This window comes from Somniosus microcephalus, chromosome 6, assembly GCF_052327205.1.
Source record: "Somniosus microcephalus isolate GS21.2 chromosome 6, FLI_Smic_1.0, whole genome shotgun sequence".
Taxonomy (NCBI): domain Eukaryota; kingdom Metazoa; phylum Chordata; class Chondrichthyes; order Squaliformes; family Somniosidae; genus Somniosus; species Somniosus microcephalus.
In genome coordinates this window covers 243,737,727-243,763,842 of record NC_140992.1, presented here as the reverse complement: position 1 = coordinate 243,763,842, position 26,116 = coordinate 243,737,727, and the positions used below count along the sequence as shown (strand labels likewise).

The 26,116-nt window shown below is 43.7% G+C and overlaps 1 protein-coding gene across 2 annotated transcripts in view; it reads left to right on the top strand.

The window, feature by feature from the left end:
* The window catches only part of rnf166 (ring finger protein 166), a 57,782-nt gene extending 34,083 nt beyond the window's left edge, over positions 1–23,699 (top strand). Inside the window, exons 3-7 of one of the 2 annotated variants that reach the window (XM_085991687.1) lie at positions 2,188–2,300; positions 12,497–12,574; positions 13,110–13,224; positions 14,255–14,362; positions 22,548–23,699. In XM_085991687.1, coding sequence (XP_085847813.1) covers positions 2,188–2,300; positions 12,497–12,574; positions 13,110–13,224; positions 14,255–14,362; positions 22,548–22,613 — 480 coding nt within the window. In that variant the 3' untranslated portion in view covers positions 22,614–23,699. The remainder of the gene's footprint in view (positions 1–2,187; positions 2,301–12,496; positions 12,575–13,109; positions 13,225–14,254; positions 14,363–22,547) is intronic. The other variant, XM_085991688.1, reaches the window with a different exon arrangement.
* Positions 23,700–26,116: the final 2,417 nt, after the last annotated feature.

Here is a 26,116-nt window from a genome sequence, read left to right as displayed (position 1 = left end):
CTGCCTCGGGTAGGCGGGTCCCAGTGCGGGGCGGGTACCCGCCTCCTTTGAAACTTACATGGAGGCGGGTTTGGGGCGGGATGGTGTCGGGACCCCGAATTCGGAACTTTAACCCCCCGCACGCTTCCAATCCCGACTCCACGGGTCAGTTAAAATCGAGGCTATCGATGCCTTCGTTGTGCAACATTTCACAGCGCCTGTATTATTTAGAGAAGAAACATGGGTGGATGGATGTTAGGAGAACAGGGCTATCCCCTGCATCCACTGCTGCTAACTTCACTGAGAAACCCCCTAACAGCAGAGGAGCACGTCAGCCTGGACATCTCGGTATCTGTTTGCTGTACCTTAGCTGCTACCTCTACCTTCAAGAAAAGTGTGCCATGCACCTTATGCACAATGAAAGCGTGTGTACAAAAGGGCAATGGTTGAGTATAATGCTTCAACTGTCATCTTACAGAGGACGAGGTCGTTTCCAATTAGGTTTCTAACATGCTTTATGCAGCCCATAATAAATGCACTGGGAAATCAATCATAAATTATTTTTTTAGACCAACAGAAGGAGAGTCAACAAGTTAGCAAAACGTCTGAGTTTTTTGTCTACCGTTTGTTAGTAACTTAAATTTCTATGTTGAACAAATACTTTTTTAATAATACAGTGATTAAATTTGTTGACAAAAGTTGCCTTTTGTATGTTTCAGTAGCTTCATTAATGATTTTACATTAGCCTAAGCTTGAAGTTTATATTTTGATCTAGAACTATCGTTCTGTTAACTTCAGGGAGATGCCGCAGTCTGAGTATTTATGGGATGTTAAAGTTCCCACTATACATCAATGGGACTTTCTCACTGCAAGTGAATAACTGTTTGTCATATCAGAATTTCTTGCAGATGATTCTAAAACATACTGGAGAATAAATTTTCATGTTTATTCCTTCAGATGATCGTTACATTCTAATTAGCCACTGCTGAATTAAACTGCTTAAATTTTACCTCCAAGAAACCCAGACACCATACAGCTGTCCTTTCTATACTTACCACTGGGAAATATCAGGACAATCCACTAGTAATATTATAAAAACAGTATGTCTAGTACGAGATTTTGTCACACTCTCCTGTAACACATCAGCATCACACTTATTTGCAAATTTCTTATCTATATCTATCTTATCCGTCTATAATATATTGAAAATCTTGTGTCTTTGTGCACTTCCTTTCAACTTTTCCATTATAAATTCCTATGTCCACACTTATAATGGAAACTGACAATGTAAGCTCGTCACAGTATAATTGCAACCCCGACAGGGTCAGTTCCAAATTCTTGTCGAATTCATTTGCCTTTTCCAGTAAGCTGTGGTCAGACAGCCCAGGAAGGTTAACTGCTCTGGTCTGCTCGGGAAAGCTAATTTGATATTGGGACAGGCTGAGGTATGCATCCTCTTCCTTTATCACCAAAAGTTCTGCTGGTAACGCGCAGTGGTTTTACTCTTTGGGGATGATTTTAACCCTACTTGCTCAGCAGAAACCTGGTGGGTGGGCAGTTAAAATCGCCCTGGCTCCTACCTGTCCGAAAGCCGCCATGATTGCAACATCTGCAATTTTAACCTGTTCTTCTGAGCAGGCAGCAAGGACACGTGCCCAGAGCCAACGGGATCCTTCTTTACATCTGCATGTTGCGGCCCAATGATATCATTGAGACCCGACTGTAATTTTAACCCTGGCCTGAGCGGGGAATCCACCTGGAGTTAAAGTCGGGGCCTTTGGTTTTTCAGGTAAGTGGAGAAAGTGGTGGGAGAGATGTTCATTTCTGTGCAGTTAATTAAATTTTGCAAGGGTCTTTTACTTCTGCCCACCCATGTTCTCAAACTGTTCTTTGGCTGCTTGTGATGATGCACTGCACTCGAGTGGGGAGGAATGCCACATAAAGGCTCCTGATATTCGTCATGAGTTTGAATTTCAATTAAGCGGCAGATGTCATTGACCAGGACCCATTTGCAGTGATGATTCGAACTCACCAGTAATTTGAATTAAGCAACAAATTTTCAATGGAGGGGCATTTTCTGCATGATTTTGATTCAAATTTCATTTAAGAACAATTGTATATTTTATATTGCTAATGAATGTAAGAGAAATATGGAATTATTCAAAATTTCTGTCAGATGTATGCAATCTAATACGTTTATTGCACTAGGTGACTCTGGTGAAGATGCGGACTCATATTTCCTCCTGCAGTAAAGTTCAGGAGCAGATGGACAACTGCCCAAAGTTTGTACCAGTTGTTCCTACCACACAGCCCATTCCCAGGTAAGGAGCCTGCAATGCAACTAGATGCAACACTACAACTTCCACAAAGGTTTTTTTGAAAATAAGCCATTATTAAAGTTTACAAACTGTCATGACACTCCTGATCAATTTGGAAGCACTGTTTTAGATGGTACAATTTCAACCATCAGTGATTGCTGAAATCCATTCACCCAGTAGTGTCCATTTTCAGTCACGAGCATACATTGTTACTTCAGTGTTTTGAGGGAGGAGTCAATTAAAATGTATAAACCATTCTCACGTGCACAATTCACTTTTTAGAAAAATAATTTTAAAGCTGAAACTGTTTGATCTTCAGAGCTGACATAAAAATAACTGCACAAGAGCTGCTTGCATACAGCACAATGTAAATATAAATATGCTTGAGCAATTCCTCCTGCAGAAGAATTGCTCGGTTCAATATAACTTTATGATGAAGCATACATTCCTGGATTTGCGGAGACGATCTCAGATACTCTCTTGACAAGGCAAGAATAATAAAATGTCTCAAAGTACCTAGCAGATATGACAATTTGGCACTAGGCAGTGATGGGAGAACCTTGAAGGAAATAACTGAAAACAAAATCGGAGGTAAATTTTGAGGAGCCTTTAGAAGGAGGGGCGAAGAATATCAAATTAAAGGAATGTAGGGAGAGCATTCCAGAATGCAGGGCTGAAGGTTGTGCGACCAAAAGTGGAGCAGAGAATGTGGGAATTGCAAAACAAGTCAGCAGGAAGAGCAGAGTGAGTGTGTTGGCAGTTGGAGGAGGTTGCAGAGCTATGAAGGGACTTGTAGATGAGAACAAGGATGTTGAATTCAATGTGTTGGGAGGTGGAGAGCCATTGGAGATTGGTGAAAACAGAGGTGATAATGGAACAGAATTCAGTGCAGGATAGGATGATGGTGGTGGAGGTTTGGAGAAGTTTCAGTTTATAAAGTTGGAAATCTGGATACCAGCAAAGAGAGCATTGGGAGTAATCAATTCTGGAGAGATGAAGGTGGGCTTTCTGCTGAAAATGATGCTTAGAACATAATTTAAAAAATAAATTGCAGAATTTACAAGAGTATGATTAAACTTCTCTCTACAACAAAATTTTCAGTGTTTGGTGGTTTTTCATTGGAAGCTTGTGCCCATGTGAGAATCCTAAGTGTGGAATTCCTGTAGGTTCCCAGACCCATCACTGTTAGGTGAAAAGAGTCAAGCTGTAGCAGGCTAGTTATCAGCAGGCATCTGTGCGTACAATATCGGGCAGCGGCGAGAGGATAAAGAGCGGCCTGAGAGCGGAGCTGAATTAAAGCAGCGGCGAGAGGATAAAGAGCGGCCCGAGAACGGAGCTGAATTAAAGCAGCAGCAGCGCGAGGCTCCGATTCAAAAACAACATCAAAGAGTAACGTCATAGGAGAGCTGGTAGGTGATTGGCTGGTGAGTATTACAGCTCTTCTTTGCTCTCTAAGTTAGAGAAGGGGGTTAAATTAAGAGCTGAGAAACTGTAACTTGCTAGTACTTATTAAATTAATAACTTAAACGAAATAAAATAATCAAACTAAACCTAAAATATTGATTTGAATAAAATTTTTAACTAATTAATTAATAAATAAAACAAGGTTTGAGATGGCAGGGCAGGTGGTGTGTCGTAACTGCAGTATGTGGGAGTCTGTGGAGAGCATCACGATCCCGAGCAACCACATCTGCAGTAAGTGTCTGCAACTCAAGGAACTTTGGCTCAGAGTTGTTGAGCTGGAGTCCGAGCTGCAGACATTGCGATGCACCAGGGAGGGGGAGAGTTACCTGGACACTTTGTTCCAGGAGGCAGACACACCCTTTAGGTTAAGCAGTACTTTAGAGTTCATCAGTGGTCAGGGACAGGAGGCTGTGACTGCAATTCAGGAAGGTATGGGGACCCAGGATATAGTGATAAGAGGAGCCTCAGCCCTGGACCTTATCCAACAGATACGAGGTACTTTCTACCTGTATGGATGAGGAAAAGGACTGCAGGGAGGATGGGCAAACTGACCACGGCACTGTGGTACAGGGGGCCATCTAAGTGGGGGGAGAAGGAAGGAATGTGGTAGTAGATGGGGACAGTATAGTCAGGGGGATAGATACTGTTCTCTGCCGCCACGAGAGTCCCGAAGGCTGTGTTGCTTGCCCGGTGCCAGGGTTAAGGATATCTCCTCGCAGCTGGAGAACTTGGAGTGGGAGGGGGAGGATCCAGTTGTTGTGGTCCATGTAGGAACTAACGACATAGGTAGAACTAAGAATGAGGTTCTGCTGCGGGAGTTTGAGGAGCTAGGGTCTAAATTATTAAGCAGAACAACAAGGGTAATAATCTCTGGATTACAACCTGAGCCACTCGCAAATTGGCATAGGGTCAAGCAGATCAGAGAGTTAAATGCGTGGCTCAAAGAGTGGTGTGGGAAAATGGGCTTTCAATTCATGGGGCACTGGCACCAGTACTGGGGAAAGAGGGAGCTGTTCCGTCGGGACGGGCTCCACTGAAACCAGGCTGGGACCAGCGTCCTGGCGAATCGAATAACTAGGGCTGTAGATAGGGCTTTAAACTAAAAAAAGGGGGGAGGGGTCAGTGAAATGAAGAGTAGATTTGCCTTTCTAAATCTAGGCTTTATTAACCTTAAAAACCCAGCAGCACATCTTCAACACCCAGTCCCAACCAAGGCTGTAGAGAACTGAATTTAAGATGGCCACCACAAATCACATGACATCAACTACCAATGAGTTTACAGCATATATCTCAATGGCAGGAAACAGGCAACCAATCACAATACTTCTTACAAAACAAGCATAATCACCACATTCACCCCTCCTTTTAAAACATACTCCAACCTAGGTAGCCTTTACAATTTACAATTAATTATTTATAACTAAAACAATACAAATATAATATTTCAACAATTTTAAAACATTACTATCAAATTATTTTAAAAGTCCATTTTCAATCGGTCGACCGGATATCTTGTTCGCGTCGACCTTCTTAACCTTGGTGAAATTCCTTGCCCTCCCACACCAGGAGACACAGAAGTATCTTCTGCAGGAAGGCTATCCATATCCCGATTATCAACGGTTTCCGGATTAGAAATCCCATCAGGAGGTAAACTGGGACAGTCATGAACATCCATCGAGGGCTGACTAATAGAATTATAATTATCTGCAATAGGATTGGAAATATTCGTAGTATCTGTGACGACATCCACATTATCTGAATCATGACTATTGTTAATATCCTCAGAAGAGGGCTGGCCACCACAAGGAGCCAAGTCTTTAATTGAAACAGTACTTTCCCATCTTGGAATCGAATATGAGCATATTGGGAATTTGCCTCCAACAGCTCCACCTCCTCCACTAAAGGATCATATTTTGACAATCTAACATGGCGTCGAAGCAGCACAGGTCCCTGCATAGTAAGCCATGAAGGTACCGAATATCCCGTAGTAGATCTCCGCGGATAGTTAAAGAGCCTTTCATGGGGGGTCACATTAGTAGCCGTTGAAAGCAATGATCTAATGGAATGCAGGACATCAGGCAATACCATTTCCCACTGTGTATTCTTAAGATTCCGGGATGTCAAAGCCAACATAACTGCCTTCCAAATCACCCCATTATATCGTTCGCACTGTCCATTACCCTGGGGATTATACGGGGTAGTTCTACTAGTAGAGATTCCCCGACTCTGGAGGTATCCCTTCAACTGGGAAGACATACAAGAACTTCCCTGATCCGAATGGATATACGCAGGCATCCCAAAGATGACAAAAAGTTGAGTCAGACATTTGATAACTGTAGCAGCTGATACGTCTGCGCAAGGAAAAGCAAAAGGGAACCTTGAAAACTCATCCACAACAGTAAATATATATCGATTCTGAGTCGTTGAAGGAAGAGGCCCCTTAAAATCAACGCTCAAACGTTCAAAAGGAGAAGTAGCCTTTATAAGATGAGCTCGTTGAGGCTTAAAGAAATTCGATTTACACCGAGCACAGATAGAACATGATGAAGTCATCCGCTTGACGTCTTCAACTGAAAAGGGCAAATTCTTACTGCGTACGAAGTGTATCATCCTCGTAACACCAGGATGGCACAAAGCATTATGAAGATTAATAAGCGTATCTCCGTGAATCACAGAACAATAAGCCCTCGACAGCGCATCAGCAGCAACATTATCCTTCCCCGGACGGTAAACTATATCAAAATGGTAGCATGCCAACTCAATCCTCCACCTCATTATTTTATCATTCTTGATCTTTCCAAAATGTTTGACATCAAACATAAAGGACTGGACAAATCAAATTGGCAAAGGTAGTCTGGAGGAATGCATTCGGGACCATTTCCTAGAACAATATGTCATGGAACCAACCAGGGAACAGGCTATTTTAGATCTTGTATTGTGTAATGAGACAGGGTTAATTAGTAAAGGATCCTCTGGGGCAGAGTGATCATAATATGATAGAATTTCACATTAATTTTGAGCATGACTTGGCTAAGTCTGAAACTAGAGTCTTAAACTTAAATAAAGCCAATTACATAGATATGAGGAGCGAGTTGGCTAAGGTAGATTGGAAAAATAGATTAAAAGGTATGGTGGTAGATAAACAATGGCTAGCATTTAAAGAAATATTTCATAATTCTCAACAAAAATACATTCCATTGAGAAACAAAAACTCCATGGGAAATGTGATCCAACCGTGGCTAACTAAAGAAGTTAAGGATAGCATTAGATTGAAAGAAGAAGCTTATAATGTTGCAAAGAATAATAGTAACCCTGAGGATTGGGAGAGTTTCAGAAACCAGCAAAGGTTGACCAAAACATTGATAAAAAGGGAAAAAATAGAATGAGAAAAAACTAGCAAGAAATATAAAAGCAGATTGTAAGAGTTTCTACAAGTATGTAAAAAGGAAAAGAGTAGCAAAAGTAAATGTTGGTCCCTTAGAGGCTGAGACAGGAGAAATTATTATGGGGAATAAAGAAATGGTAGAAATGTTAAACAAATATTTTGTATCTGTCTTTACAGTAGAAGACACAAAAAGCATACCAAAAATGGTGGGGAACTAAGGGTCTAATGAGGGTGAGGAACTTAACGTAATTAATATAAGTAGAGAAAAAGTACTAGAGAAACTAATGGGACTAAAAGCCGACAAATCCCCTGGACCTGACGGCCTACAACCTAGGGTTCTAAAAGAGGTGGCTGAAGAGATAGTGGATGCCTTGGTTTTCATCTTCCAAAATTCCCAAGATTCTGGAATGGTCCCAGTGGATTAGAAGGTCGCAAATGTAACACCACTATTCAAGAAAGGGAGAGAAAAAACAGGGAATTACAGGCCAGTTAGCCTGGCATCAGTCGTCGGGAAAATGCTGGAATCCATTGTTAATGAAGTGGTATCAAATCACTTAGAAAATCATAACATGGTTAGGCAGCATCAACATGGTTTTATGAAAGGGAAATCGGGTTTGACAAATTTATTAGAGTTTTTTGAGGATGTAACTAGCAGGGTAGATAATAAAAGTAGTATATTTGGATTTCTGAAAGGCATTCGATAAGATGCCACATAAAAGGTTATTACACAAGATTAGGGCTCATGGGGTTGGGGGTAATATAGAGGATTGGTTAACGGACAGAAAACAGAGAGTGGGGATAAACTGATCTTTTTCAGGTTGGCAGGCTGTAACTAGTGGCGTGCCGCAAGGATTGGTGTTGGGGCCTCAGCTCTTTACAATCTATATTAATGACCTAGATGAATGGACCAAGTGTAATGTATCCAAGTTTACTGATGATACAAAGGTAGGTGGGACAGTAAGCTGTGAGGAGAACAAAGAGTCTGCAAAGGGATATAGATAGACTAAGTGAGTGGGCAGTAAGGTGGCAGATGGAGCATAATGTAGGGAAATGTGAGGTTATTCACTTCGGTCGGAAGAATAGAAAAACAGAATATTTTTTAAATGGTGAGAAACTTTCAAATGTTGGTGTTCAGAGAGATTTGGGTGTCCTTGTGCAAGAAACACAGGATGCTAGCATGCAGGTACACCAAGCAATAAGGAAGGCAAATGGCATGTTGGCCTTTATTGTAAGGGGGTTGGAATATAAGAGTAAGGAAGTCTTGCTACAATTGTACAGGGCCGTGGTGAGACCACACCTGGAGTACTGTGCATAGTTTTGGTCTCCTTATCTAAGGAAGGTCATACTTGCCTTGGAGGCGGTGCAACAAAGGTTCACTAGATTGATTCCTGGGATGAGAGAGGGCTGTCCTATGATGAGAGATTGTGTAGAATGGGCCTATACTCTCTGGAGTTTAGAAGAATGAGAGGTGATCTCACTGAAACATACAAGATTCTGAAGGAGATTGACAGGGTAGATGCTGAGAGGTTGTTTCCCCTGGCTGGAGTGTCTAGAACTAGGGGGCATAGTCTCAGGATAAGGGGTAGGCCATTTAAGACTGAGATGAGGAGGAATTTCTTCACTCAGGGTTGTGAATCTTTGGAATTCTCTGCCCCAGAGGGCTGTGAATGCTGAGTCTTTTGAGTATATTCAAGGCTGAGATAGATTTTTGGACTCTAGGGGAATCAAGGAATATGGAGATCGGGCGGGAAAGTGGAATTGAGGTCGAAGATCAGCCATGATCCTATTGAATGGCGGAGCAGGCTCGAGGGGCCGTGTGGCCTACTCCTACTCTTATTTCTTATGTTCTTATTAACGGTGGCATAGTGGTTAGCACTGTTGCCTCACAGCGCCAGGGACCCGGGTTCGAATCCGGCCTCGGGCGACTGTCTGTGTGGAGTTTGCACATTCTCCCCGTGTTTGCGTGGGTTTCCTCCGGGTGCTCCGGTTTCCTCCCACAGTCCAAAGGTGTGCGGGTTAGGTTGATTGGCTCTGATAAATTGACCCTTAGTGTTAGGGGGATTAAATACGTGGGGATAGGGTGGGATATGTGTTGGTGTAGGGGTTACGGGGATCGGGTGGGATATGTGTCGGTGCAGGCTCGATGGGCTAGAATGGCCTCTATCTGCACTGTGGGGTTTCTGTTTCTGTTTTCTGTTAACAGCTAGACAGGCTGCTCACAAAGCATTCCATGATCTGCATTTTAAGTCCTGCCCTTTCCAATAAGCAATTACTGAACAAAAATTCTCACTGAAACTTTTTTGGGCAATGAAAGCTAACTGAAATTTGTATAAAACATCTAGCAGGAACTAGATTGAGTTCAGCAATTTCAGACTATAACCACCCCCCCCCCCCATATTTTTTTCAGGCGGCAGCTGATGATGATGCTGCCATCCCTATTTGCAACATTTAATCTTTCCTGCCTTTCATCCTAGCACAGACCCTCCCTTTTGTTCCTGCCTCCTCTCCACCCCCCTTTCCCTGTATCTGCACCTGCTTAAAACCTGTTACATCTCTCATTTTTTCCAGTTCTGACGAAGGGTCACGGACCTGAACCTTTAACTCTGTTTCTCTCCCCACGGATGCTGCCTGGCCTGCTGAGTGTTTCCAGCATTTTCTGTTATTTCAGATTTCCAGCATCCACAGTAGTTTGCTATTGATCTAGTAGGAACTGTTCAACTTCTGCTGAAAAATACAATTTAGGTTACTGTATTCAAATGGTGTGATAAATGAAACTTTAAACTTTTGCCAAATTTCAAGTGGAATCTTTATACATTTTGCATTGTCTTCATGTGGTTACAGTAGCTGCCTTTTATCTTTTTTAGACTGAAAACTCCAAAATAGTGATTGTTCATATAAACAGGTGACAACTTACTCATGCTTGGAGGGAATTCTGAATAAAAGTCCTGAACATAAAATGTTTTATCAACCTGTTCTGCTTAAATACACTAAGAAAGCCAATCAGAATAATTTTACTATCTCTGGGAGATGTCTTGCAAACTTCTTTCTACTTTCCACCCCCAGCAACAACTTAACCTCTGATTTGCCATAAGCAATGCCACAGGAGCTCTGCTTATATATGTGTAATGTGTCTAGTGCATGACTGTTACACATTGTTACAGATATAAAGTTTTTTTTAAATAAGAAAGACAGGCATTTCATCCTTGGTTCTTCTGACTTAGAGCCTGAAATATATAAAGAATTTACTGAATTCTAATTCACCTAATGAATTTACAAGCAGCTACAATTACCTGGATTCCCTAAAGGAGCACTAAAACAATGGTTTTGAAGGGACAGGTTAGGTTAGTAAATAAACATCACACGTGTCCTCCATGACCCAATACTACACATGAGCAACACTAAATTGGATCTACTAATAAATATATCTATATAAGTTTTGGATATAGTGCACACTCCCTGTCCATTTCACACTTCCTTCCTGTGTCGTGACTTTTGTGTTACGCTATTTCCATCACACCTGTCGCACCTGAATATTACTTTTAACCTATAATAAACTGTAAGGTATGTATATTTACCTTTCAATCCTCCCAAAACTAGTAACTATACTGCTCCTCCATGCTCTGTCTCTCAGGTCTGTTCCTCTAGGTGATACTGTAAATAAGATTTATTTTTAACTTCTCTGTGCCAGCGTTCCTTCCGAGTACATTTGTTTTTATGCAAATTTTAAAGTTTTGTTTTAATTTAAAATTTCTTTATAGTTATTTACCCTGTGTCTGCCTCCCTGGGACTAAGACCATAACACCTCCCACCTCTTCCCCTCCCCAGTCCTGTCCGTCCATGCTGTCATGGGTCTTCGGGAATCAGGCCACCCAGGCCCCCTCTTAAACCCACTATCAGACTTGGCACCTCCTAAATGATTGCCCACATTGTTGTCCATGCTCCGCCACACCACTTGGGTCTTTGGCTAGCTGGCCTCCTGCACCCGCTGTCCTCAGATCTCTGACTGCCTGTCCACGCACTCGCCCCTTTGGCAATGCTCATTCACCATTCTGGAACTTTTGGCCCACCCTGCCTGTCCTCGGGCATTTGTATGTAAGCCTGCCCCATTGGCAATGCCTGTCCCTGTCCTCTTTCTTCATTGGACCCCACCACTAAGCTATGAACCTGACATTTTGTTTTTAAAACTACTACATTGCTGCAGAACTTGAAGTGATTCTAATTTGAAGAAACATGCACCTTTTTTGAACAGTTTAGCACAAAGACAGGAGATTGATTGATTTTTTTTTTATAGCTATGATTGTTCCATAGTCTATTTATAGGACTATAAGCACTGTAAATTAATTTGCCGGATTCCTAACTTAGTGCTTTGGCATCAGACTAGTGTTAACATCAGGGAGGTGAGGGGAAAGGGATGAGGGTGGCAGCAGGAGAGTGAGGCAGAGAGGAGGATGCAGAGGGTAAAGGGGTAGGGGAGCCAATGGGAGTGACGAGATAGAGGGGAGGCAGGATAGAGGGGAGGAACTTGAGTGGTGAGGGGTTGCAGCAAGGGGATAGTGGGAAGGGGCAGAATGTGGGGTACGGGACCAGGCAAGAATTAGTACCAATCCATCCTTTTTACTGCTAATATTATGTATCTTGCATGCGTCTGTCACACATCAGGTGCGACACCTTCTTGCATGTGTTATACTTGCAGTTAAATTGTTCAAATGTTATTCATAAAATAACAACCAATCACAACTGAACAGTTAAGGGACCTGTCAATGAACAAAGAGCAAATAGGAGTGAAAGCTACCAATCAAGAATCGGCCATCAGCGACAATCAACCAATAAAGCAGCTGGCAAGAAGGAGAAAGGGAACCGGTGAAACCATTCAACATATATTTTTTCAATCCCTTCTGCTCCCATCTTGTTTGGCAGGAACCAGAGGACATAGTACTAAAATTATAAACACAAATTATGTTATTCATAAAATATAACACTTACCATTTGTGAGTTTGAAGTGTCTCCGGGAATACGTCTGTTCACCTGTCAAGGAAACCTGGGGCTTAGTTCTATATTTCCCCAGTCCCCGAGTGAAAAGTCTCAAATAAGTTATATACCCACATAATGCACCAGTGTTGCCCTATATATGTCACACTGATGAACTACAACACCTGCAGTGTAGCTTAAGGTGGCCTCTTTCACCTCATTCCAAGAGTCCTGGATAGGTTGGACAGGGCTTAGAAAAATGAAGTTATACTTTGCTTTGGAAGGCCAGTCTTTCTATCAATCATAAAATAAATTATGATGTTTTAAAGATGCATCCGATTTTCTGATTGGACAAACAAAAAATATTTTCTCCCATATACAGCCTTCTGGTTGAAAATCTGATCCGGGGGGAAATTTCCTCACAACAGCTGTCATCACAGTGCGTTGGGTCCCCAAACAGGTAAGCCCCTACTTCTCTCAAAGTACAATGGTATTAAAAATTTTAATTCTGTATACAGGTCAAAGCCCTCTGCCACTGTACTCCACTCTCCAAACCCCCAGTTGTGCCCTGCTCTGCTTTCTGGCTTGGAATGAGATAACATAAAACATCACAATTGCACACCAGACCCCAGACAACTCATGAGTAATACCACAGGAGATCAGCTAGGAAACATAAATTGTATTTAACATGGCAGTTCTTTTGCAGCAGGATGGACGTTGCATTGTATTTATATTGTGCTTGTTTGGAATCAGTGTAATCAGACATACTTGAAACGGATAATCCAGCTATTCCCCACTAGAAGTCTTTTTACTAGAAGTCTTTTATTTTTTCCTTCATATTTTACCCTCCTTTCCTGAAGGTGGTAACAATGTAGGAGGGACTTTATGTCCTGGTTCAGCACAGAGCCAATCACTATTCTTGACCTAGCAAACCTGCTGGTTAATTTGGCAAAGTTACGTTTACAAATTACTAAAGCAAATTTGTTCTCCTTCAGTAATATTCCAAACCGTTCCACATTCATCTGCCCATACTGTGGGGCACGAAACCTTGACCAACAGGAACTAGTCAAACACTGCATGGAAAATCATCGCAGTGATCCCAACAAAGTGGTAAGTGCCCAATTTCTCATTTAATAGCCAAACCAGGATAATTAAAAGTTGAGGTTTTCTAGTATATATCTATATATTAAAAATCTTGTGTTGGGTATGTACTTTCTGTTCACAAGCCCTACTCCCTGTTGTTACAATTTTAATCATGCTTTTGTGTCAACATTTACTATTGCAAATTACTATGTCGATATTTCCATTCAATTTTGTTGTCAATCATCATGATGTAGTTACAAGCACTGATCTCTAGATGGCTCAGTGGAATAAATTTCGACGGTCTCTTAACTCGGTGACCATCTTGTGTATAAAAAAATTATATATTCTTCAACTGGCTGTAGGTGATGCCACAGTATCTGAAAAATATTTTCACAAAATTGAATCCCTTTGTCAGGAATTTACATTGAAGAAATACCACACATTTTCTCATACATTATAATGAAAGATTAACCAATATGTAAACCACCTCCTATTTTTACCTTAACATGCCGTAGTTTATTTGAACAAAACTTGTATTTGCAAAAACTTCACCTCCAATTTTGAAAAAGAGAATTTTGGAGAGCAGGATGAGAGGGGACAATGTTCATTTTCATGGCCTGTTACTGGAAGCAGGGGAAGGGGGTTGAGAAAAAAACACAAAATGCATCCTGTGCTGCTTATGCTTGGGGAGCGCCTCTTGTGTTGGCTTTGCTGAATGGACAACAGACTAACAAGCTATTAGAAACAGCAAAAAGAATGGACTGGCATTGATGTAATAAAACTCACTACGCACTTGGTTTGAGCATAAAGCAAGGCTTTGATCAACTTGTTTCAGAACATGGAGGTCTAGTTGTACTTCACTAGTTCCTTGTCTTACAAAATGTCCCTGGCAAGCTGGGGCCGACGCCCGAGTATTTATACCCCTTGGACGGCGCCACCAGCTGGCTGTCCAGCATTATTTCACGAGTAGTTTCTTGAATGATGAGATTTATAACAGGCATGTTATTCTTTTATCTTCTAGCTCCTTGATTTTGTTTTTAATCACTTATCTGAATAGGTGTGTCCTATTTGTGTGGCAATGCCATGGGGAGATCCAAGCTACAAGAGTGCTAACTTTCTCCAGCACTTGCTTCACAGGCACAAGTTCTCCTATGATACATTTGTGGTGAGTATGAATTCATTAACATAATGAAAAAATATTATTTAGAATACTGCAGTGGCTCAGTTTGTAAATGCACTGTCCAGTGTGTAAAATCATTGAACCATATCGATCAGGATGTCCCCAGGTTTGATACTCAGTCTCTGCTCAGTTACCTGATCCGAGCCAAGATAGCAAATGGGATAGGAAAAGTTAGCTGTCCCACTCCTGATTGATAACTAGTGACTCCTGGAAAGTGCATGTGTGTAGATGTCAGGTGAGGAGGACAGGATCAAGTTCAGCTGTGATTTCCCGCTCCCCACCTTCGAAATACTCACCGTCTAGGATCACACGGAGAATGCCCATTTGGGCCAGTTGCTGGAGGGCAGCTGGAAAAGTCCAATAGCAAAATACTGCAGATGCCGGAAATCCGAAATAACAACAGAAAATGCTGGAAAAACTCAGCAGGCCAGGCAACATCCGTGGAGAGAAAATAGAGTCAGTGTTTCGGGTGAACCCTTTGTCGAGACTAAAGAAGCACAGGAAATGAAATAGATTAAGAGGCCGGGCTAGGAGAGAACAAAAGAGAAGATACATTAAGAGGTATTCAAAACAAGACGAGATGGTGATAGGACTAGTGGAGACAAAAGACGGCTCAAGATTAGGTGTGAAATGTTCTGGCAGAATAAGAGACAGCTGCCATGTGGGAGAGAAAAAAAAGGGGGGTGGGGGGGAAAGGGCCAAAACAAAGGTGTGGATAAAATATAAGCAAAAATGTAATGGGGGCCGAAGTTATGATCTGAAATTGTTGAACTCGATATTGAGTCCGGAAGGCTGTAAAGTGCCTAATCGGAAGATGAGGTGCTGTTCCTCGAGTTTACGCTGAGCTTCCGTGGAACAATGCAAGAGGCCGAGGACAGTGAGGTCCGAGTGGGAATGGAGCGGTGAATTAAAATGACAGGCGACCGGAAGCTCGGGGTCACCCTTACGGACTGAACGGAGGTGTTCCGCAAAGCGGTCACCCAATCTGCGTTTGGTCTCCCCAATGTAGAGGAGACCACATCGTGAGCAGCAATACAGTACACTAGATTGCAAGAAGTACAAGTAAATCACTGTTTCACCTGGAAGGGGTGTTTGGGGCCCTGGACAATGGGAAGGGGGGAGGTATATGGGCAGGTGTTGCATCTCCTGCGCTTGCACGGGAAGGTGCCAGGCGAAGGGGAAGGGGTGCTGGGGGTGATAGAGGAGTGGACTAAGGTGTCTCAGAGGGAGCGGTCCCTACGGAATGCTGAACGGGGAGGGGAGGGGAAGATGCGTTTGGTGGTGGGATCACTTTGGAGGTGGCGGAAATGGCGGAGGATGATCCGTTGAATGTGGTGGCTGGCGGGGTGAAAGGTGAGGACAAGGGGAACCCTATCGTGGTTCCGGGAGGGAGGGGCAGGGGTGAGGGCAGAAGTGCGGGAGATAGAACGGACACGGTCGAGGGCCGTGTCAACCACGGTAGAGGGGAATCCTCGGTTGAGGAAAAAAGGAAGACATGTCGGAAGCACTGGTGTGGAAGGTGGCGTCGTCGGAGCAGATGAGACGGAGAAACTGGGAGAATGGAATAGAGTCCTTACAGGAGGCGGGGTGGGAGGAAGTGTAGTCCGTGGGCTTGTAGTGACCTTTATTTTGGCCCTTTCCGCCCCCCCACCCCCCCGAAACGTTGACTCTATTTTCTCTCCACGGATGTTGCCTGGCCTGCTGAGTTTTCCCAGCATTTTCTGTTATAGCTGGAAAAGTATGTAGGTTGTACATTTTTATTATTTTTTTAAAAAAATGAACATTTCATAGTTTGTCCCTAATATGGTGATTTCACTAAATGGCTTTAAGCTACTTGCTTTGAATTAAATTAAGTTGGTGCTAAAGAAGCTGTATGTAGGACCAGAACCAGAACAATAGAATGGGAAATGTGGGAAATAGGCCCTTTGGGGAATGGAGAAGGGCCCTGAGGCATGGCTCAGGTGGAGGATTCAGATGGGCTACCAGAAAGTAGCTGCAGAGTGGGACACAAAAGAACATTTATTTGTCTGTTTACTTATGTAATTAAATGATTGCCAGCCTATTGCATCAGTCTCATGAGTAGCCTGTAAAATAAGGGCCAGGTTAGGAACTTTTGCATTGTACATCTGTCATACTTGATGGACTGTACATGAATAAGGCAAACTGTTTAAGAATTTCATAAATAGTATAGTCATTTATTACTTAACCAAAGCATAACTACAATTGCAATAGTTCCATATAATTTTTTATGCTGGTTTTAGCCTTTGAAAGTATCAAACTGTTTGAACCTATACGAGAATATTTTTGTAAACTCTGATTCCTGTTTTCAATCTTTTAATTTTTGTGAGAGATTTTGTGAATTATACTGCTAACCACCACTTGGGGAGGAGATACATTTCCTCGGAAAGCATTGTACAGTATAACAAAAATGGTAAACCTGTTCTTTATAAACAGATTTACAATTTTGTTACACACACTACGCAGAGATTACCTTCCTCAGTGTAGGAGGGTGGGGCACTCTGACCCCTCCTCTTCGCCCACACGCACATTCACGTAAGTTTTGTATGTCTAAATAGCAGGATAATTCTTTTGCTTCTGTGGGAGTGCAATATTGTACTAATGCGATACTCATTTTCTACCACTAGGTGTCAGAGCAATATGCTGCTCTACCTTGGAGAATGTTAGGGACTTGCTAATTATTATCGACTGATTGTGCTGTTCTACAAAATCTGTCAATAATACTGAGCAGCTAAATTCAGATTAATTGCAACTACCTAACATGAAGATTTCTGCTGGGTTTTTTTTACAGTGAAAATATACAATTGTTTGTGTATCCACCAGGATTCACCAGGCTGATACCTGGGATGGCAGGAATGACGTATGAGGAGAGATTGTGTCAATTGTGCTTATACTCACTGGAGTTCAGAAGATTAAGAGGGGATCTCATCGAAACCTATAAAACTCTGTCAGGCCTGGACAGACTAGATGCAGGAAGGATGTTTCTGATGGCCGGGGAGTCCAGAACCAGGGGTCATAGTCTAACAACAGTCAGAATCAGGGGAATTTATAATGGGAAACAAGGAAATGGCAGACCAACTAAATACATATTTTGGTTCTGCCTTCACAAAGGAGGACACAAATAACCTCCCAGAGATGCCGGGGAACATAGGGTCTGATGAAAGGGAGGAACTGAAAGAAATCAGTATTTGTAGGGAAATGGTGTTAGGAAAATTGATGGGACTGAAGGCCGATAAATCCCCAGGGCCTGATGGTCTACATCCCAGGGTACTTAAGGAGGTGGCCCTAGAGATAGTAGATGCATTGCTGGTCATCTTCCAGAACTCGATAGACTCTGGAACGGTACCCATGGATTGGAGGGTAGCTAATGTTACCCCACTATTCAAAAAAGGTGGTAGAGAAAAAGCGGGGAATTATAGACCGGTAAGCCTGACATCGGTAGTGGGGAAAATGCTAGAGTCTATTATAAAAGATGTAATAGCAGAGCACTTGGAAAGCAGTGACAGGATCGGACAAAGTCAACACGGATTTACAAAAGGTAAATCATGCTTGCCTAATCTACTGGAATTTTTTGAGGATGTAACTGGTAAAATAGATAAGGGAGAACCAATGGATGTGGTGTATTTGGACTTTCAGAAGGCTTTCGATAAGGTCCCGCATAAGAGATTAGCGTGCAAAATTAAGGCACATGGGATTGGGGGCAAGGTATTGACTTGGATAGAGAACTGGTTGGCGGACAGAAAGCAAAGAGTTGGAATAAACGGGTCGTTTTCCGAGTGGCAGGCAGTGACTAGTGGGGTACTGCAAGGATCGGTCCTAGGACCCCAGCTGTTCACAATATATATTAATGATCTGGACGAGGGAATTGGATGTAATATCTGCAAATTTGCAGACGACACAAAGCTGGGTGGGAGGGTAAGCTGTGAGGAGGATGTCGTGAAACTCCAGCATGATTTGGACAGGTTGGGTGATTGGGCAGAAACATGGCAAATGCACGATAATGTGGATAAATGTGAGGTTATCCACTTTGGTGGCAAAAACAGGAAGGCAGATTATTATTTGAATGGCAATAGATTGGGAGAAGGGGAGGTGCAAAGAGACCTGGGTCGCTGAAGGTAAGCATGCAGGTGCAGCAGGCGGTTAGGAAAGCAAATGGTATGTTGGCCTTCGTAGCAAGAGGGTTCGAGTACAGGAACAAGGATGTCTTGCTACAGTTGTACAGGGCCTTGGTGAGACCGCACCTTGAGTATTGTGTGCAGTTTTGGTCACCTTACCTGAGGAAGGATGTTCTTGCCATGGAGGGACTGCAGCGAAGATTCACCAGGCTGATACCTGGGATGGCAGGAATGACGTATGAGGAGAGATTGTGTCGATTGGGCTTATACTCACTGGAGTTTAGAAGATTGAGAGGGGATCTCATCGAAACCTATAAAATTCTGTCAGGTCTGGACAGACTAGATGCAGGAAGGATGTTTCTGATGGCCGGAGAGTCCAGAACCAGGGGTCATAGTCTAAGGATAAGGGGTAAGCCATTTAGGACTGAAATGAGGAGGAATTTCTTCACCCAGAGAGTGGTGAACCTGTGGAATTCTCTGCCACAGAGGGCGGTGGAGGCCAGTTCATTAAATATATTCAAGAAAGAATTGGATATATTTCTTGAGGCTAAAGGGATCAAGGGATATGGGGAGAAGGCAGGGACAGGGTACTGAATTTGGATGATCAGCCATGATCTCATTGAATGGCGGAGCAGGCTCGAAGGGCCGAATGGCTTACTCCTGCTCCTATCTTCTATGTTTCTATGTTCTTTATTTGCACATTTACAATTTTGCTATACAGTAAATCATGAACAGCAGCAATCTTCCTCCATCTTTGCTATATACAGCTGATGTCACAGTACCCGAACATTTTACACGTGCATGTATATTATACTATATACAAGTACCAAGTAAGGAGTGTGATGGAATACTGTCCACTTGCCTGGATGAGTGCAGCTCCAACAACACTCAAGAAGCTCGACACCATCCAAGACAAAGCAGCCCACTTGATTGGCACCCCATCCACCACCTTAAACATTCACTCCCTCCACCACCAGCGTACCGTGGCTGCAGTGCACTGCAGCAACTCGCCAAGGCTTCTTCAGCAGCACCTTCCAAACCCGCGACCTCTTCCACCTGGAAGGACAAGGGCAGAAGGTGCATGGGAACACCACCACCTCCAAGTTACCCTCCAAGTCACACACCACCCTGACTTAGAAGTATATCGCCAATCTTTCATCGTCGCTGGGTCAAATTCCTGGAACTCCCTACCTAACAGCACTGTGGGAGTACCTTCACCACATGAACTGCAGCGGTTCAAGAAGGCGGCTCACCACCACCTTCTCAAGGGCAATTAGGGATGGGCAATAAATGCTGGCCTTGCCAGTGATGCCCACATCCCATAAATAAATTTTTAAAAATTAAAAATTTATCATGACCAATATTGGTTTCCAAAGCCAGTGTTGTATACTGCATATTTTATAATACAACATTTGTACTATCTATATATATAAAGCGGCTCTTCTGTCTGTCCCGATGTCTGTCTGTCCGTTCTCTATACGTTTGAAAGTTACAGAGCGTACCGACGCGCGCGTCACCTCAAAAGAAAGCTTGCGATTCCGGACCGGTCATAGGCGTATTTACGTTTCGGCCGGACAAAAATCCCGCCCGCGGTATCCCAAAAACGTTCAGCGTTCCGCTCATTAGCATCTCATTAGCGACCGTGTGACGTCGAGGTCCACCAATCGGACGGCGGGTTCCTTCCTACAGTTGAGTGTCGAGTGACTCAACGATTGACCAATCCTACGCTTCGGTGACCTGACCGGTCGACCAATCGGTGTGTGTGTGGGCGGGCCTTATCCTTCTGAACCGAGGTGAGTGGCCGCCATCTTGATTTTTCACAATTTTTTCCCCCACACTTTCTGTGTGTTAGGGAACTAAGGTAAATATTTTAATGATGTGTTAGGGAATTAAATAACAATTTAATAGGGGGGGGAGAGAGCCTCGGGAAATCGCGGGGGGGGGGGGGAGAGCCTCGGGAAATCGCGGGGGGCTCGCGCTGCCCGCACTGACCGCGCATGCGCCGCCCGCACTGACCGTGCATGCGCCACCCGCGAGAGCCCGCTCCCGGCGCCGGCCGCCGCTCAGCATTCCCGCTATCGGAACGGCACCGGACCTCAGGCGCTAGGCAGGGGGAGGGGCCGGAGAGAGGGACAGAGGGGAGCGGGGGAGTGGGGAAGGGAGACAGGGGAGGGAGACAGGGAAGGGGAGGGAGACAGGGGAGGGGGAGGGAGGGAGAGGAGGGGAGGGGAGGTAGAGGAGGGTAGGGGAGGGAGGGATAGGACAGGGAGAGGACATGACAGGGAGAGGGGGGACACACAGGGGCAGGGAGACCAAGCGCCCCAAAATTGCCCTCGCAACGCGGGGCTCCCCAGCTAGTATTATAATAAAGGACATTGCACCATTTTATAATACTGTATATTGCACTGGTAGTTGCACATTAAGTTTATTTCTTTTGTTTAACCTAAATTATTAGCCCCAGCAGTGCACAAGTGAGACTTTTCTCAAGCGCAAAATAAACCCAGTAACATGCTGAAACCAGTGCAGAATTCCATTTATTCTGTGGATTTCATGTTTTTGAAAATGAAGAAAGCAATGGTCATTTGTCGATTTTGTTCTTGTGACATACAAGAGCACTTATTATGGAGGCAATGAGTAGTTGATATTTTTACATGGGTGTAATTGGTTACGACTGCAGCCAACGAACTGGAAGTTGCGTAGATACGTTCTGCACATGCGCACTTCCAGCTCATTATGGGAGCGGGCTCGTTTAAAAAAAATTATTATATGCCAGGATGGGAGCGGGCTCTGGGGAATAATGCCGGGGAGGGAGCGGGCTCTGGGGAATAATGCCGGGGAGGGAGCGAGCTCTGGGGAATAATGCCGGGGAGGGAGCGAGCTCTGGGGAATAATGCTGGGGAGGGAGCGGGCTCTGGGGAAAAATGCCGGGGAGGGAGTGGGCTCTGGGGAATAATGCCAGGGAGGGAGCGAGCTCTGGGGAATAATGCCGGGGAGGGAGCGAGCTCAGGGGAATAATGCCGGGGAGGGAGCGAGCTCTGGGGAATAATGCCGGGGAGGGAGCGAGCTCTGGGGAATAATGCCGGGGAGGGAGCGAGCTCTGGGGAATAATGCCGGGGAGGGAGCGAGCTCTGGGGAATAATGCCGGGGAGGGAGCGGGCTCTGGGGAATAATGCCGGGGAGGGAGCGGGCTCTGGGGAATAATGCCGGGGAAGGAGCGGGCTCTGGGGAATAATGTCGGGGAGGGAGCGGGCTCTGGGGAATAATGCCGGGGAGGGAGCAGGCTCTGGGGAATAATGCCGGGGAGGGAGCGGGCTCTGGGGAATAATGCCGGGGAGGGAGCGGGCTCTGGGGAATAATGCCGGGGAGGGAGCGGGCTCTGGGGAATAATGCCGGGGAAGGAGCGAGCTCTGGGGAATAATGCCGGGGAGGGAGCAGGCTCTGGGGAATAATGCCGGGGAAGGAGCGGGCTCTGGGGAATAATGTCGGGGAGGGAGCGGGCTCTGGGGAATAATGCCGGGGAGGGAGCAGGCTCTGGGGAATAATGCCGGGGAGGGAGCGGGCTCTGGGGAATAATGCCAGGGGGGGAGCGGGCTCTGGGGAATAATGCCAGGGATGGAACGGGCTCTGGGGAATAATGCCAGGGATAGAATGGGCTCTGGGGGAAAAGAAAATCAGAAACATCATGCTTCCGGTTCCAGATTAATGCACAGTACACTTTTGCGCAGCTTCCGGTCATTGGCAGCAGTCTCTCCTGGTGCTATTCAATTGTTGGTTTCACATAGATGAAATCTGAACATTGGGAGTTGGGAAAATGGCAGTGATTTCCATAAAATAATAAGTCGTGAGTTTAGTTGCCCAAAGTCAATCTGTGGATACCCTGCCTTTTACATCCAGCGACTTTCAACATATGAGGGCGGCTAAGAATTAATCTGGGCATTAAAGTGTATGAGTAGAAAATATTTATTTTTTATTCAACAAAGCTTACTCCTGACAGATCTGGAATAATCTGCACTTTTCATTTTCTACTTTTGTTGCAGGATTACAACATTGACGAAGATGCAGCGTTACATGCAGCAATAGCACTTTCACTCACAGAGAAATGAAGCAGCTGCCTGCACAGAGATCTAAGCAGAGATATTTTGCACCGGTCACCTTCTCTCACCTGGGCAGAGAGTGTGCCAATTTCCCAGCATTCTGTAGGGTACTATCATCCTCTGCACAAGTCACGTTCTCTCATCGGGGCAAAAATAGTGTCTTCGTCCCAGCAGTCAGTAAGGTGCTGTCATCTTCTGCACAGGTAACTTCTCTCACCTGGGCACAGAGAGTGCCAATTTCCCAGCTTTCTGTAGGATACTGTCATCTTCTGCACAGGCCACCTTCTTTCATCTGGGGAAATATAGTGCCCACTTCCTAGTATTCAATAGGGTGCTATCATCCTCTACACAAGTTAGCTTCTCTCACTTGGGCACAGATCATGCTCACTTCCCAGCATTCTGTAGGGTTCTTGTAGCTCAGCCAGTCACATGGCCTCTTTAGTCACAAATGTTTTTTTTAATCACTAGTGCACGTCTGTACCTATTGTTGGGTGTACATTTGTTCCTACATTTTTTTACATTACAAAATGTACTTTTGTGAGGGGATTTGTGTAAAAGGGTTATTTGATTTACAGTTTGTGTTTTTAATTTTTCGTGTTATTTTTGTGGATTATAAGAAATGAAAGTATATTTTTAAAAATGGTACAGGAGAGAATAGAAAACTTGAGAATTGAGCGAAGAAACCTTTCATCAATGTTGTGTATCATTTATTTTGTTGTAAATCAGAGCTCGAATTTAACAGTTAGTAGATGGCAAATTTAGTGAAGATACATCGTAAAAAGAGACATGACACAGTGTGCGCGTGCATCAGGCTATACTTAGCTATCTGTAATGGTTAACGAATTCTCCTTTTCTTATTTAGCCTTCCAGCTGTTATCCCATAGAAAATCCTGGTAGATAAGGGGGCAGAAATTGATTGCTAAACTGTCATCAATATGGTGTTGAGTATGATGTACTAAGTACTATAACTTTAGATTTTTTCTGTAGAAAATTGTTGATTTCTTTAAAATTAGGTTTATTTGATACTTTGAGGTAACACATCATTACAACTAATTCTCTTACTCTGAAGAAATCTGTAATTTCCAATATTTTAATGGAAGATGTTTGGCTCATCCTGACAGAAAAGGCGCAGGTTATGAATCCTAATGAAACTCTCAGGAATTACTGTAAAACTGTGACAGTCCAGGTGCCTGTAGTCATTAAGTACTGGATAAACAATAGGTCTTTTCATTCATGTCATCCACGGGTGGTGCAGCTCTACTTACTATTTTGCCCTGAGGTCAGTTGTAGCCCTGCAGTGATATTTAGGGATACTTGCTCCTGTTCTCGGAACTATTCACAATCCCAAGATAAATGGGTGCTGAAAAACCTTTGGACTCTTTGAAATTACACTCAAAAGGTGCAGGCAAAATTACAGGGGCCATTCTATTTGACATCACGCTATATCATTATGTGCTGATTAGTAAATCGACCTTCTGTCATTTTTCAGAGCACATCAAGTGCATTGTACACCACAGACAGCTGAGAAATGCTGTATGTACTGTACACATAGTTGAGACATTCAACACATCTGGGAACCTCAGACAACACCAGAGGATCTTAATCAGGTAGACCAGCACTGCTCATAGGAATGAAAAGACATATTGTTTATCCAGTATGTCCAGTCCTTAATGACTGCAGGCACCTGGACTGTCACAGTTTTACAGTTATTCCTGTGAGTTTCATTAGGATTTATAACCTGCACCTTTTCTGTCAGGACTAGTCAAACATCTTCCATTGAAGTATTGGAAATTACTGATTTTGTCAGAGTAAGAGAATTAGTCGTAATGCTGTGTATCAAATAACTCTCTTTTTAAGCAGTGAACCATTTTCTGCAGAAAAACCTAAAGTTGTTGTACATAAGTTTAAACTAATGAGACTAAGTGTCTTGAGGCTGTGTGATCCTTGAAAAGAACAGCAAGATGGGATAAAGGTCGCAAAAGAAACCCAAATAGGAAATAAAAATGTTGTCTCATTAGCAGGTTGTTCAATGCAGTGTTAATTCTATTCATGAAGGAGGCCTAGCTGACTTGCAAAATTTTCATATGTGAGTTATGTAGTCTCCTTGTTTAAAGAATAAACACTGTATTCTGGAGACCAGACTCTGACTGTCTGAATGCTGGCAGCAACGGACCAAAGAATACTGTTCTGGCTAGTTTGCATTAGTGAGCCCAGACTAGGATTTATGCTTAAAAGCTCAAATGTGCGTGTGCACGCACATATATATATTTATTATATATATATATTGGGATAATTATGACCATGTGTGATATTCACACATATGTAAACACTCCTTTAAGCTACAATGCACTGCCAATGCAGCATGTCGGCAGAACTGCTGCTGTTTTATCTGAGCGGAGTTGTTTTGTTCCAAGTCAAATTAAAGCCTGATTTAAATCAATGAAGTCAATGGAGCGTAAAATCGGACGGTGTGTAAGACTGGTGTCCAACGGAACCCGCCCCGTTCCCGCTGTGCCCCTAGGTCTCCAGAGATGTCAACCTTCAGGTATTGAAATCAGCCCGCCAAACCTTTCCGGGACTCGGGGGCCCATCCGCAGGCCCCAGCAGTGTCATGGGGCACAACCCCAGTGGGAGCCCAGGGGACAAAGCCCTGATCCACTGTTAGATCTTAAGCATTTTCAGGAGCAAAAGAATGGCTTTTCTTCTAAACTAATGCTGTTCCTTCTTGATTTCTTGGCCATGTCGTCCTTGTGGTTAACCGGCTCTGCTCCTACCTCTTTCACTGTCTTGGCATTTAGGAACTGGCAGTAAAGTTGCCTCAGGAAATCATGCAATAAATCATGCACACCCGAGATTAATGGGTTCTCTGGCATCAACTTGTTCACATTGATGAGCTGTTGTAATGCTGCCTGATACAACATGAGGTACACTCCAGTCATTGCACCCTTGAACTGTTGGACAAGGCATTTGAATATTGTATTGCTGTAATTGTTACGGAAGAAGTAACTTTTGAGGCCATCATATTTCTGCAATATTCTGGTTCCTGCATTTTCCAGAATGAGCCAGCGATGGATACATGTTTGATCATCTGCACATATTTTGTGTCACAAACGGTACATAATTCCTCCAAACTCTGCTTCTACTTTGTTGACTTGTCGAACCAGTAGTATATATGAACACAAAAAACTTCAATGCCAAAGCCCGTTGTGCTAGCAGATGTATTACCAGCTTTGTTTGCGGTGTTGTGAATGATATGACATGAACAGTCAATGAAGAACACTGCTGGGTTTTTTTCTGTTACTCTCGTCATGATCGAGTTCCTGTTGCCAAGGTGTACAGAGGTATTATCCACTCCAACCCTGACCCAGTTATCCCAGCAGATGCTGTTCTGGTGAAGAGTCTTATCCATTTTCCTGAATATGGCATCAGCTGTTGATCCTGTAGTCATCCACATGTTCAATAGCTGAGTTGACTCTCCATCAGAAGTGAAAATTTGCAGTTAATGGGTTCAT